We start from the raw sequence: 15,799 nt of genomic DNA on the forward strand, positions 1-15,799 counted from the left end.
GAGAGACAGAAAAGTGAAGAAAGGGCAAAACTAATGAAATATGATAGGGAAACTATGGAGCCAATGGTAGCCTATTAAGTTATTTCAATTCTGTCGCCAGATAGGGAGCTGTCCTGCAGAATTCTGTGGACTTGGGAGACCAATATTAAGGAGCACCTGGAAGAAGCTGCTCTAAGGGTCTCAGTTCCTCCCATTGTTGAGAAATATTTTAGCAGAATGCACTCTGAGGCATATTCCAGTTCTCCCTTCTTCTTCCTCTGTCTCAGCAGCTGCCTGGAGCACCCAGTGTGGGAGGAGGAATTCAAAAAACGAGGCAATATGTAGGTAGTATAAACTGGATTACTCTCACTCCATAAATCATTCTCCTGGCATTTCGCAAAGTAAACCAAACCCAAGATACATCCTTCCTTCATGAGTTACTGGTGATGCAGGAATGGCCTGGGGGAGATTTTTAAGTGGCCGGTTCTGTATTTAAGAACTATTTTGCAGAAGGAGAGGGATCAATACGTAGTACATGCAATAGTGGATAAGCAATGAAAATGCAGATAAATTGTATGCACATACTGCTAGCCAAAATTACCAGTGACTTATAGAAACACTGCGCTTTGTAGGAAAATTTTAGAGCCATCTGACTGCCATTGAAGCACGTGAGTTTTACAACTGTTTTGTAGAAAACAGCCTCAATCCTTTCTAGAAATCCTTTATCATCTTCAGTGTGGGAGTTCCATCTTGGTTTCACAGCTCAGACACAGACTGCTTTTCCTCTTGAACTACACTATTAATATGTTAACAATAATTATGAGCAAGAAAAAATCTAGAACTGGCGTCATCTTTTGAATCAGTTGTCTTTGTTGATCACAATATTTCGTCAAATATTTTCTAAAAAGGTGTGAAGTTCACTATTAGTATTTTATTGTCACAGTTTAATTTCTTGGTCACTCTCTTTTCAAAATTTTTACATGCTTGTGTGTGTTTTTTTGTTTTTTAATGGAGCCATGGAAAGAATATTAATTACATTTTCTATTTGAAGCCTGTCTTCAGACCTTCATAAAGCCAGCTGAGTTGCTGCTTCTATAAAAAGAAATGCAATTGTGTACATCCTTCAGTTAGCTTCTTTCAGACCATCTATTAAGACAGGTGGGAATAAACTTAATCTGTTTTGTCTGGTTTATTGCCTGTAAAGGATACAATTAACAATTTAGGGGAATTTACAGTAACAGAGGGCATCACTGTGAAAGAACAGCAGTGGTAGTTGGGCTATATAAATGCTGTTTGTGCCTGTGAAACCTCTTTTTTTTTTTTTTTCCTCTTTTTTAAGTCAGAGTGGAGACATCATGAGACTGAGGGACAGTATCACACAAGCATGATAAGCAGGGTCATACTGCATTCCTGACTGACTGGCGAGGTGTTAAGAGTGAAAGAGAGCTTTTATGCAAAGCACTGAAGTGGGTTTGTGGGTGTCTGTGCAATATGTGGGGTTTATGGAAGAAGGCCCAAAGGTTTGAATATTCAACTGCCAGATGACAGAAACAACTATAATTGATGCAGGTTCAGATTTAACTGTGGGCAGTGTGGAGTAAACTTCAGCCCTTTGTCAGTCTCAACTCATGCATCTTCCCTCATGCTGAGCGCTCCTAAATTCCCAGCATTGCTCTGTAGTTTCTGACTTGGCAGCCCTGAGCACCACTGTAACTTTCTAGTCCCATCTCCTTTCTTGTCTTGCGAGACAACACAAATCACCTTTCACTCTCATGAAGAAGGAAGAACAAGGACATGCAGCTGTATCCCCCACCAAGTACCAGGGCTGCATCCACTTTTGTTAGTCTAAATAAGTTTGCTCTTCTACAGTCACTTAGGACCAATCCAGCATGAATACACAGGATTGCACTGATGTCTTACAGGAGCCAACATACTATCCATTCTGCCTACTAGATATTAAATCTCCAGATTTTATAAAGCTGACACAAAAATTCAAGAACAAACTGGCATTTACCTACTTTTTGACTAATACATAGAGGTACATGATTAATACAAACCCATCCTAACTACTCATCGGTGACCAGAATGACAGATAGATGTCACGGGACACTAGATGTGCAGGCTTTGCTGTGCAAGACAAATATGTTTCCCTATTGCTACTTCATTGATTTTTTAATATTGCAACAGAGATTTTTCAGATTATTATAAAATGTTATTAAGCAACAATACATCATGAGCTAGATCCTGTTCTAGGATGCAGCCATTCTGTTCTGTTAATGAAATCAGGCCTTATAGGTGACACAAGCAGTTCCCAGTAGATTAGATAACGCAAGTACCCATAACCATGGTACAAATGCCTTTTCCTCATTCTTTGTTCACCAAAGAGAAAGACGACCTGGCCACAGGACCACCATCTATGTTATTGCAATCTATGGTCATTTTCTTTTTTGTTTTTCAAGGTTCTGCAATGTGGAAGACCATCTCTGTGCATAATAGCACTTCTAAAAAAAACTGGTCTTGAATCAAACATGTTCCAGGTAGATATAAGCCATCCACTTTCCCATGCTGCCAAGAAATGCAAATGCAAAATATTAAATAGCATGTATTTTCAGTGTTTGAACCACTCTCAGTGCTCGGCAGTGCAGCATATAAATACATACAAGAGTCTCTTTCTGGCCAACAAGCTTAGAAAGGTTTTCAAGATAAACTAACTGAATATGGTGACATAAGCTTTCACATATGTCAGCCCAGGATCTCTGTGAACTTGGGAACAGTACTATCTTTCTGCTGTTGGAGGAAACCAGAACAACCTCAGAACTAGATAAAAATCACCCTACTGGTGCTGTTCTGAGTGCCATCTCACAGCACCTTGTCTGGACATAATCAGTGATACAGCATTCACAGCATGAAGGGAGAGCAAGTAAAGCTGGCTACAAAGGCTTAATGCTACTACTGAGTCTCATGTTGGGAATCTCCAGCTTCCTCTTCAGTGCTGGCCTGTAATAGGGCCCCTTTCCCCTAATCTCCACTTCATATTCAAAACCAGTTCAAAAGATAGACCTCTGCAATATAGGAGTGTGGCAGCTTACCTCCAATGCTGAGTTGCCATTCAAATGAAAACAATAAGCAAATTCCATGGTGCACTGAATTGCATCAAAACATAAACCTTTGCAGTTTTCTGGCATTTCTGCTTCCTCATACTGACTGAAGCTGACGCATTCACTGTGAATTTCACATTTAGTTCCAGACCTCATAAAAACTGAAAGAGGAAGGAAGAGATCAGCGGAAATGTATCTGGGAAGTGCAATGTTCAGAAGGATGGTGAAAAACTGCTTTGCTTCTTTGTGGCTATTTCCCTGGTGTGGCATGCAGTTATTTAATCAGGGCAGTACGAGACCCTGCCAACAGCAAGACAGATGATTCTAAATGAAGGTGTGTGCTTAGTAATGAGGACTGACCAAAATGCTTGAGTACTCTGCTTCAGAGCAGACTCCCCAAGACTATATTGTAAAGATCACTTACTGAGGCCGTAACCACATTATTATTATTATTATACAAGCCTGACAGTTTATAAGCCTGTTTTACATGCATGCACTAGAAAATGCATGAGTTGCTGTGTACATGGTAAACCGTCATTTTTAATCTTCTCTACTCCTTTGAAATTCCCTCCTGTATGTGAAGAAAAAGGCTTCAGTGTCTTGTTAAAGAAGCACCTTTAAACAATCTGCTTTGCATTTTGCATGCAAACCCACTGGAGATCATTAAACCCTCAGATTGTAGGGCATCAGATCCTCGGCTACTATGAGCCAGCTTAACTGCACTGATAATCTAGCTGAAAGAGGCCACTGGAGAATGGAAATGTGCATGATGTTACATTTCATTGCTATGAAGTAATAACCAATAACCAGCAATGCTTTCTGTACCACAGATAAAGAAGTTAGCACAGAGCTCCCTTTCCATTTGACAGTTTAAACAGAAGCTACCTAAATCCCATTACATTCTTTCTGTAATGGACATAATCAGTTGTACATTCTCTTGTGATATGACTACACTCACATCAAAAGGCACTGACCAGGAAATGGCAGAGTGTTGTACAGATGCACGAGTTCGAGTTCTACCTCCAAAGAGATCCTGATTTAAGACACAACAAATTGTCAGAGTAAAAAGGGCAAACAAACATGCAGTAATAGGCTTCTGCTTTTGGTAATACTATTACTTAGCATTTCCTATTTAAAACAATATGCAAATTGTTGCTTTTTCAGCTTCTTCCCAGACTTTCTGGAGACTACTGTCATCATGCCATGCAATGTAGGACCTCTGCTGTAAGGGAGCATCAAAGTAAACAGTAAGATCTATTTATCTTTAATCAATGCAAAAGTATGACCAGAAGTCAGTGTTAATATCAAAATAGGAAGGATATGCAGGGATCATCTAAAACAGCCACAATGCATAGCATTTTCCAGGTTTTTTTAAAAAGTTGAAGCCTATAAGCAAACAAAACAGATCAATTATTCAAACAGCAAAGCCTTAATATAATAATTTCCTACTTTTCAAAGAACAGACCATGGCCTCCAGATTACTTCCTATTCTCTACCTAAATTGTTATACACAGAGGGATATGCTCACTAAACTGAATCTAGTGTGTAGAAAGGCAGCTCAGCAGCAGAGCCAGGGTGCAGACACCTGGACACTTAATTCTAGTCCTGCCAACAGCCCATTCTGGTACCTGGTCAAGCTGTGATTTGGGTGGAAGCTCAAAGCTGAGCACATATTTTTGAGCAGATCGCATCTCCCACTCAGCCTCTGTGTTGCCCTCTGTGAAATAGATGAGCTTTTTGTTCAAAGCTTGCAAGATGTAACCCTTCTGCCACCTCAAGCTACCAGATATTATTATTATTACAAGAGCTGCACTGCACTCAGCTCCTGAGCTCTGGAACAAAACCAGACATTTATGAGAAGACGACAAGCACATGTCTGTATCATGCCAGCAAACCTGCAAAACTGTTGCATGTGTCTGAGTCAACCAACTCAGTCAACACTGATTTCAGTCTTCAGTTCCATTTTAGAAAGTGTGGAGTTACTCAGTCCTGAACCTATGCCAGGCACTGCAACAAAACCAACACTGCAACTGAAGCATCAGAGTGGGAGAGTTACACCCTTGAGATCAGCGTACAGTAGACAATAATATATGCATGAAAAACTGAAGCCAGAGGTGAAGCATGATTCCAGAACATAACAGTAACTGAAAAGTCTAAACATAGCAAAAGTGCTGGCTCAAATCTGCTACCAGGATGCTGCAAAGCCACGGGATGTTAACAGACATCCAGGTGAAACTTCACTATGCACAACAGAAGATGGACAGTGAGTCAAGAATATCAGCAACCCTAGTATCAGCCAGGATGAAGGTGTCTCAACAGATACACACAAAGCTTTTTTTCCTATGGCCTAATCAAACACTTGATGAAACTTAGAAATTATTTTTCTTGTTACTAGTACAGAGCTTTTTTGTGACAGTCTTTTCAGGATTTCTTGCCTCAGTGGTTACCTGAAAAATTAGAAAGGGTTTACAGGTTTATTAGGTTGTGAAGAAGATAATTCTGCCAGTAAAATAATAATAACTGATATCTTACAGAAGACAGGGTCCCATGGATAACTTGAATTGGCAACTACATATCTTTTTGACTACTCTTTCCATCGGCACTTTGGAAAGGTTATGTCACTTGCTGCTTTCTGGAAAATTACAATTTCAAGAAAGCCGTTCCACCACAGAGCATTTGTTGAGCTCATAAATACAGCGCAACCACTGAAGAAGTGAACTAAGTGCTGTATTCCTCCTGTCCTCGCTGCCTGAGACAACAGTAACGGGAATAACGTGGTTGTGCCTTTCAAATGTGAAGCACGTTAAAGACTACCAGTATTTATGAAAAGCCACGTATTACATCCCACCCAATGTGCAAGGAGGGAGAGACAACGTCCCAGCCATCCTTCCTCAGCCACCCTCTCATGGCTTCACTTCGCGGAGCGAGCGACCCATTTCGCAAGGAAACACTAAAGTGCCCGGAGCGGCACCGGCACCAGCCCTTCGCTTCCCCGTCCCTCAACAGAGAAAAGCTGTTTGTCTCCCACACAGCCCCCTCGGGAAGCACCCGCTTCAGAGGGCAAAATGGACACACAAACCTTCCTTCCCGGGAAGCCCAAGGTGGCTTCGCCCCGCTAACAACAGGAGCCCCCGGCGAGCGCTCGCCGCCGGACCGGGGGCCGGAGGACCGCGCCGCAGCTGGCCGCCCCCGCCGCCCGGGGCTGCGGCGGCCAGCCGGACCCGCACCCGCACCCGCGACCCCCACTCACTTCTCCCCAGCGCATCCGCCTTCCACTCCGTCTCCTCCACTGCTCCGTAGCACCTCATCGGTCTCTCGGCCTCCGCGCTGGCCGAGATGGACCTCCTCAGCTCCATGGCCAGGCCGGGCGGCGCGGGGCTCCGCACCTCACTCCATGCCAGCGGGGCTGCGGCCCGACTGCCGCGGAGACGACGCGGAGCTCTCCGCTCCTCCGCGCGGAAGGTGGGCCCGCCGGCGGGAGGGGGGGAAGGGGCGCTGCGCACATGCTCAGTGCGGGGCTGGGGCGGGGGGGAAGCAGGGAAACAATGCGCGCCGTAACCCCCCGCGGGGGCCCCCACCCGGCACCTGCTGCACACACGCCCCGCCCGCCGGGCCTCCAGGGCGGGGCCTGGGGCGGGTCCCTCCCTGCCGCTTCGGCGGGCAGAGTGACCTCTACAGTGGTGCTGCCGAGCAGCCCGGAGCCCCTGGCTAGCTGGTTTTGCCTCTGCCCATCCCTGCTTCTTGCAGTGTGCTCTCCCACTGCATAGCCGAAGCTACTCGGGCACGCGAGAGTTAGTAAATACGCTCATTGCCAGGGCACAGGAGGACTGTCCTCCCTGTGACCAGTGCAGCACTGAGCACATCTGGCCTGAGCAGCTAGGGAATAATGGTAAAATACACAGCCGCTTACGGCTTTTGCAGTCTAATGCACCTCAGGTTGCTGTGCACACAGCCTTTGACTTTCCCGAAAGTTGTGCACTGAATGGAAAAATACTCGTTCCAGCACCACGTTGCCAAAAGCCAGAGGACAGAACCCAAACAACTGATGGGATTTTCTGTTTCTCATAACCATATGTATTTTTCATAAGCATGTAGCTTTGCTGCTTATGCAGCCTGCTGAGATTAGAAGAGAAGGAAATGACTATGCAGAAAGCACAAGTGTGGTGATAATTATTGCTGTTATTATTAATTTTTCTTTTATTGTAGGGGAGGTTACATGGATAAAATCCCTGAACAGGATTTTACATTTGGAGATTACCTTTCCTAGTGAAATCCCATTGCACTTTACTGTGTGTGGTATAATTTGTTGGATGCGGAAGGTAACCTTGCCAGGAAAGATGAGAAGGCTGAGGTGCTTCATGCTTTCTTTACCTCAGCCTTTAATAGTCAGACTGGTCATCCTCGGGGTTGTCAGGCCCCTGTGCTGGGGGATGGAGATAGTATGCAGAATGAAGTCCCAGTTGTTGAAGAGGTGGCAGTCACTGACCTGCTCCTTCACCTGGATGTTCACAAGTCCACGGGGCCAGATGGGATCCACCCAAGGATACTGAGGGAGCTGGCAGAGGAGCTCGCCAAGCCACTCCCCATCATTTATCAGCAGTCCTGGTCAACCAGGGAGCTCCCAGATGACTGGAAACTAGCGAATGTGACACCCCTCTACAAGAAAGGTCAGAGGGAGGATCCGGGGAACTACAGGCCTGTCAGCCTGACCTCGGTGCCGGGAAAGGTCATGGAGCAGATCATCTTGTGCCATTACACAGCATGTGTGGGACACCAGGGGATCGGGCTCAGCCAGCATGGGTTTATGAAAGGGAGGTCCTGCCTCACTAACCTGGTCCCCTTCTATGATAAGGTGACCCGCTTAGTGGATATGGGAAAGGTTGTGGACGTTGTCTACTTGGATTTTAGTAAGGCCTTTGACACTGTCTCCCACAACATTCTCCTGGAGAAGCTGGCTGCTCACAGCTTAGACAAGTGCACTCTGCGCTGGGTTAAAAACTGGCTGGATGGCCGAGTCCAGAGAGCAGTGGTGAATGGAGTCAAATCCGGTTGGTGGCCAGTCACGAGCAGTGTTCCCCAGGGCTCAGTGTTGGGGCTGGTCCTGTTCAATATCTTCATTGATGATCTGGATGAGGAGATCGAGCGCACCCTCAGTAAATTTGCAGATGACACCAAGCTGGGTGGAAGTGTTGATTCGCTGCAGGGCAGGAAGGCCCTACAGAGGGACCTGGACAGGCTGGATCGTTGGGCCGGAGCCAACGGTATGAGATTCAACAAGGCCAAGTGCCGGGTTCTGCACTTCGGTCACAACAACCCCATGCAACACTATAGGCTTGGGGAAGAGTGGCTGGAGAGCTGCCTGGTGGAGAAGGACCTGCGGGCGTTGGTTGACAGCCCGCTGAACATGAGGCAGCAGTGTGCCCAGGTGGCCAAGAAGGCCAATGGCATCCTGGCTTGTATCAGCAATAGTGTGGCCAGCAGGAGCAGGGCAGTGATCGTGCCCCTGTACTTGGCACTGGTGAGGCCGCACCTCGAGTACTGTGTTCAGTTTTGGGCCCCTCACTACAAGGACATTGAGGTGCTGGAGTGTGTCCAGAGAAGGGCGACAAAGTTGAAGGGTCTAGAGAACAAGTCTTATGAGGAGCAGATGAGGGAACTGGGGCTGTTTGGTCTGGAGAAGAGGAGGCTGAGGGGAGACCCTATCACTCTCTATACCTACCTGAAACGAGGTTGTAGCGAGGTGGGGGTTGGACTCTTCTCCCTAGTAACAAGTGATAGGACGAGAGGAAATGGCCTCAAGCTGCTCCAGGGGAAGTTTAGGTTGGACATTAGAAAAACTTCTTCACCGAAAGGGTTGTCAAACATTGGAACAGGCTGTCCAGGGAGGTGGTTGAGTCTCCATCCCTGGAGGTATTTAGAAGAAGGGTAGACGTGGTTGAGGATATGGTTTAGTGGTGGACTTGGCAGTGATAGGTTAGTGGTTGGACTCAATGATCTTAAGGGTCTTTTCCAACCGTAACAATCCTATGATTCTATGACCATTTCTGACATAAAGACAATAAAGCAGGAGTTAGGCAGGTTGTCCAGCCCCCCACAACAAATCAAAGTTTTAGCACTCCTTGCCCAATTTATGAAGAGTCATGGGGTACTTGTAATGCTGAATATGTACCTTGTTTGTCACCTACCTTTTTCTACAAACTTTGCCATCAACACTTCAGAAGTACTACCTGTATATTCAGTGATGTACTTACTAATTGGACTGATGCACATTGCTGCCATACTCATGAACAACTTGGAGGGGTGCTTCACGTTGGAGGAGAGAAAACCTCCATAATGGTTTTAAAATTGTAACACTGAAAATCTCTTATAATTTCTCTGCTTTTTCTGAGAATTGGAGTTAGCTAACAAATGAAAATGAGTGGGAAAATGTTTTAGGTCTTCAGGGCGCTCTGATTTTTCTGTCAGCTGTTCTCCTCAGGGATTTGAGCACCTTACATGCTCTAAGAGCTCTTGTTGACTGTGCAATACTCCATCCTCACTGGTTTTGGCCTTTAGAGATGGAGCCCAAACAGAGCTGTGAGTCAAGCAGGAAAGCTGGTGGCAGCACTCTGCACAGCTGATTTTGGGTGACAGTGCAGCTGCCTGCTGGGGTGGGCTGGACTGACTCACTTGTAGAAGTGAGGAACACAAGTGTGGGAGGAAAATAAGAGCCCATCTGGGATCTGGATGAAAGTTGGACTAAGGGAAACAGGCTGATTAGGGAGAAGGGCCAATTTTTGGTGGATCTGACGACTATTTAGCTTCAATCCACCCCTTCAAGTTTTTTAAATAATTATAATCCAAGTGCATTGTTTAGGAGATGGAGGAACGATCCTAAAAATGGTTGAATATTTAAACCTCTGCATTTGTTAGTATGGGAGAAAAACACCCACTAGTTAGAGACTTGGATGCACAGAGTTTACTTACATAAAGCAAAGAATGTATAAAGTGATGTATTGTAACTAGGAAGTTTTCACCTGCCCATTTTGAAAAAGTAACAAAATCCAGTAAGGGCCCAGTCCTGCAGACTGTTAAACATAAGAGCAGGTGTGAAGAAGCAGTCCTGCTGAGTTCATTTGCACAGAAGTTTTTGCAAGACTGGGATCTAAGTATTTACTAATTATTTTGCTAATGTTCTAAGATTAGCATTTTTGCTATTGCAACGTTGGAGCATTTTCACTGCTGCATTTGCAAGTGGAATTAAATTTCTCCCCTACTGATGATGCTCTTCAGTGCACCTCAGCAACATATATGCATTCCTTCACTCACAAAGGCTGGTTTTCTTCTGCTGAAAGCACTGTTAAGGAAGAAAATATAAGAATTCAGGTCTCTTCTCACAGCTCAACAAATAATGCCTGGTAGAAAAACAGAGGTGCACTTTGCTCTTGTAGTCATTTCCCTGACTGCTTTAGTTCCCATTTCTCAATTATGTCCTGCCATCAGGAGCTATAGCTGGTCAGCGGCAGTTGGCAAATCCACTCTTCTATCCATTGCTCTTTGGCCTCCATTAGACATCACTGATGCCCCATGAGAGACACAACGCTGTATATAACAATGGGCACACTTTACCCAGGCAAAATCCCTAATGGCAGTATGGCTTGTAAATCAGCTGGGGGAAAACGATCTTTGCTTTCCTGGAGCTTCTCAAGCATCTTAGATTTCTCAGCTTGAAGTTGTCAGAGTTCTCTTGTCTTTATGGGCACATCTATTGTATCAAAAGGGTTTTCTAAAGCTGCTTTGTGGGTCTGGGGTGGGCTGCAGGGAAGGTAAAGTCAAGGTCATTGTTCTTTGTCAGACAGTACAGTCATTCTAACAAAAAAATAACAGAGTGTTAAAATTCTGTCCAGGTTTTTCATTGATCTATCATTATAATAAAAATGTGCAACTCAGCTGATGAAACAAAATGCAATTAAGTGGATTATGCACAGTTATTCCATTTCGCATGCACAAATACTCAGAACCATATCTCGAAGGGACAGAAGGGGCACTGTTGACTACTTGCACAGGTTGTGGGGCTCCTATGAATCTGTCCTATAACATTTTTTGAAACACCAGGTCTTGTTACAGGACATTTCTGTGTTGGAAGAGTTACCATAATTCCTTAATATTTTATGTCATGGTTAACCTTATTTCCTCTGAAAATGCCTCCCCATGAATCTTCACTTCTCAGCTCCTAGGGTTCTCTGTAGTTCCAGATCCTTAGAATTTCCCCAGTTACTCCCATACCCTCTGCAACCTCTGACCCTGCATCCCACAAGCCATCTCAGCAATGCGTTGGAAACCTGGTGCGGTGTCAGCCTCCACACATTCACTCTACAGTGCTACAGCCTCTGCCACCTCCAGATCTCACTTGCCAGGCGTATGCGTGGCACAAAAAAGTCCTGGCACAGGTGAAAGGCTGTGATAGAGCATTAAAGGAAAATGTCTGCCTGTTGGCAAACCTGATAGTTGAACAGATCTGAGAAGGCACACACAGCTTCATGACCCTTCCTCCCCTGCATGATCCTATGCAGCAGAGTTGCTGTGGGATAAAGACAAAAGGGCCACAATTACACTAAAGAATCTTCATGAGCCCTTAACACAATAGGATTGTTGTAGGGCACCATTCACATGAAATAATCCCGGCAATAATGGGTTTTATGTGTGCTTGAAATTCATCCAACTCATGATATTTTCAAGGACCCAACTTTGTCCGATGGTGTGAATAAAAATCAGAGTGTCATTACCTAGTACAGGGGCTGTCTAAGGCTGCTGCAGCGAGAATCCCTGCTATATACTGGTGTGCCACACGGCCAGGGTGAGCACTGTGGGTAAACGGACAAGGCTTTCCTCAGCACAGTGCTTACCAATGAATGAGGATCTGTGCAGCTCTTGCTATGATGGCTTTACATAGTGGGGTAAAATGGTCCTGATGTGTTAGTGTCCCTAGCCTGTGTCATAACACAGTACAAACTCGTCTGAGTAAATGGGATCTTATTGTATCATGAAGTCTAGTTACCATAGAAAATCAGGACTGTGTCATTCTAAGTATATTTCTTACACATTTGTATTATCGCTCTCCCTAAAAGACCTGTATTAGGCCAGAGTAAATCTCATTTGCTTTTCAAAATGTCATAATTAAACATGATCTAATTAAAAAAAGGGGAATGGGGTAGCTAAAAATTACAGGAAGATCCTTGATACAGAAAATACTTTCTTGCTCTAAGGTTCCACCTTCAATTTCATGCTAGCATGAAATAGTTCTCAGAAGCCTGGGCTCTGCCATTCTGCACTTGAAAGAGGACCTGCTGTAGTACAACCTGTGCAGAATGAGGGCCTGGATTCATAAGCCAACGCATGTCATTATATTGTTCCCTTTTTTATGAATCCTAGATCATGTTTAGTTAGTGCCTTTTTTATACTTATTTCTTTATTTAGAATCACAGCCTTTCCATATATTAACCATTCATTTAAAAATATTTTTTAGGCTACAGTAACTTAATAAATAATTCACAATAGTTGCAGCGAAGTAACTGGGATCTTGGTCCTTTTCCACAGCTACCCTACATCTCTGTCAGGATAGAAAAGTGCATCTATAGCTTAAAAGCAGTGTGTATTGCAGGCAAGCAGGCATTCCAATGAGCTTGTTAAAAGGCAAATGAGGTCCCTCCAATTTAATGTCATGATACTGAGGTATGACACTGGTCCAAATATTTGAGTGTTCATAAGTATTTCTACCCAAACACCTATGAAACATCATCTTATTCTGATTTTTAAAATTATTTTAAATAATGTTTCCATGTAAAATATTGTATGAATGTAGTGCTGGTTTCTATGTGTCATTAACTCTTTCATCAAACATGCACCCAGAAGACATTTGACTATATATTCAAATTACTACTTCTCCAAAGCTGAATTTCTAGTAGAGCTATGGAAGCAAAAGATGAGCATTTAATGGGAAATTTTAGTGAATGGTGTGCCGCTAATTGTGTGTTAGATATGACGTGCTTCACAGTGTCTGGGTTGGACTATACAAAAGTACTTCATGTCCTAGAAACTGTTTTTCTGGGGAAATTTTCTATTTTTTAAAACCTCTGCATATTGCTGCTTATGATTTGACTTGTGTGTAATAAATATTAACTGGCAGCACTGGAGCTACAGCATCTGACTGCCTATCTCTTATCCAAATTTGGAGATCTATCCTGTGAAGTTGGGTCTGATCTAGCAAATATTTAGATAACTCTAAGAAGGAGGAATACTTAATTGCTCTTCTATCTCAAATCAAGACAGAGCCTTGCAGGACCAAAACACAGTCTAGGGTGGACGTAGCGTGTTAAACATTTGACCAGTTTAAAATATGGCTCTGGTAAAACTGAGCTGATAAATCACAGGCCTATGCTCAACTATGCCAAGTTTTTAAGTGTCTGTGTTTGACAATCATGTCTGTACCTGTACTAAGCCTAACTGCAGACGTTCCTGGGAGGTGAGTAATAGAGTCTACTAAAGCTGGCACAGTATTTTCCACTTATTTAATCTCAGCTATTGTCAGCATAGAAGGTCAGAAAACACAGCACAAATTCAGGAGGTGCAATAGCAGAAGAGACAGGGCATGTATGTCTAGTAGAAAGAATGGAAACAATCTGCACAGACCAATGGCTGTAGTTGTGACCATAGCACAGATTTCAGAAACACACTTCTCCAAACTCTTTTCCTTCCCATTTTATTTTTGTCTTAATAAACTCTTTCTATATTCAGTCTCCTTTTAAGGTACAAATTTTACAGAAAAAGCTGTTATAGCATCATCTGTCAGATATGTTACTAATACCACAGGTAGTGAAGTCGTCCATGTAAGACTCATATTTTTGGCATTTGGAGCCAACTCCAGTGCTATGACTGGACCGACTGTTGTGCAGGTGAGTCATTATTGTGCAGGTGGCTTTTGTATCAGTGACGGGTGGCCACAGCTACATAGAAAAACACATTTGAGTTCAGTAAATTTAGATGTTGAGATAAATGGGTCATTCTAGGAGACTTGCAAACACAGCAGACAATAAGTACTATTTCAGTGTGTGTGTGGCCATGTCCATTTTAAAGTAATAAACATACTGTATAAAATCTGAAAACATAGCAGCATGCATCCCCAAGAACAGCTCTCTTAGGGCCTGAGCCTTTCCTCATTTCACTTAGCCCAGAATGTACAGATGACTTTGTGTCAGCCTCCATTTTACCTACACAGGTTTGAACCTTACACAGAGAGCTCAGAACTGCTTACAAGCTGTGAGGCACACAAAAACACTGTGTCAGCATCTTGCTGATCCATGTTCCTATGCAGTGTACATGCTCCTCTACCTTTGCATCCTAACAGGCATGCCCATCACTTCCATGGAGCATTTCGCTACCTCCTTCACTGCAACTGGAAACTATAATGTCACAGCCCTGAATTATGAAACTGTTTCTTCATTAATTTAATCCCTCTCCAAATTTGGCCTTCAGTGATAGAGAACCTGCATTGCATTGTTTTTTCAACTTCTGCCCCAAAACAGTAAACAGAACACTATATATTGTTGTATTATATCAGATATAATTACTACAAACACATAATAATTCATTACTGCATGACGACCATTCTGAGCTAGATATTCAACAAATACAAAATCCTTCAGAGCCACAGGTGTACCCCGGCAAATCAGCTGCAGCTAACAGTCTTGTTATATTTTGGATGTAAAAGTATGTGATGCATGAAATGGAAGTAGCTGAACACTCCTAGTAAATAAGTAAAGGTGTTTTTTACTTCCGAGAGAGATAAGAATACCACAGGGAACCAGGCTTTGAGAGGTACATTTCTCCAGGCCAGCACAGAGCAACAGAAAGCAAAAGACTAGACGTGGAAAAAGAACAGCTTATCAAAAAGCTTGTATTTTCTTTTCCAAATATTTGTGCAATGAGAGGAAGGCTGCTTTCCTGACAAATCAAGTAAGTAATAGTTTGAGGTTTTATTCTTATGTACGCACACATGAAGTGCACATCTTACAGTGAGATACTTACTTAGATACTGATTCCAGGCAAGAATGTTGTAACTTAATTTACCCTGCCGCCAAATTACACCCTATAAAAGGACAATTCAGAATGAAGCTGACACTTCCTCCACAGATAAAGGAACTCATGTGGTGTAGAACTTTGTGTGCATGATTTGTGAGTCCATACGGGCCAGACACTGTATTTATCACAGCCATCTGAGTGCTTATGCATTTTACTTTTGTTGTAACTGGATAAAGTACAGTAACAGAACTGGAAACAGCATATTCCCACTCTCCCCATATCTCTGGTGACTGAACTACCTACTAGGCTATATAGTCATCCTCCCTCTTGGTCTCTCTTTGATTTAACCTGTCTTGACAGTGTAAAATGGAGAAGGGTGACTGCATCAAGATCCTGTATTTAAGGTCGTCTCCTGGCAGAGGGGACAATTTGCATAGGTGTCCCACTTTACATCACTTTAAAAAGCCATGAGTATGCACACAGACTCCAACCTGCTGTCCTTTTCCCCTGATTGTTTTAAAGCCCCATTTCACAACTGGCTTTCCCTGAACATAGCAAACAAAAACGCCCATGCTTCAGTTTCTGAGGTTCTCTCCTGTACCCGCTGGTACAGCAGAGCTGTCCTTAACAATGTCTTTTCCTAACATACTCCACACCTCACTAGG

General features: G+C 43.6%; 1 protein-coding gene across 2 annotated transcripts in view; it reads right to left on the reverse strand.

The window, feature by feature from the left end:
• BMERB1 (bMERB domain containing 1) overlaps nt 1-15,799 on the reverse strand; it is a 76,209-nt gene that overhangs the window by 50,443 nt on the left and 9,967 nt on the right. The window contains exon 1 of one of the 2 annotated variants that reach the window (XM_075105215.1): nt 6,328-6,585. The exons of the other annotated variant lie outside the window; for it this stretch is intronic. Within the exon in view, the coding sequence (XP_074961316.1) occupies nt 6,328-6,433 (106 nt within the window). The 5' untranslated portion in view covers nt 6,434-6,585. Of the gene's footprint in view, nt 1-6,327; nt 6,586-15,799 lie in introns of those variants that run through there. 2 annotated transcript variants of the gene reach the window in all.

Source organism: Phalacrocorax aristotelis, chromosome 10 (assembly GCF_949628215.1).
Source record: "Phalacrocorax aristotelis chromosome 10, bGulAri2.1, whole genome shotgun sequence".
Classification (NCBI taxonomy): domain Eukaryota; kingdom Metazoa; phylum Chordata; class Aves; order Suliformes; family Phalacrocoracidae; genus Phalacrocorax; species Phalacrocorax aristotelis.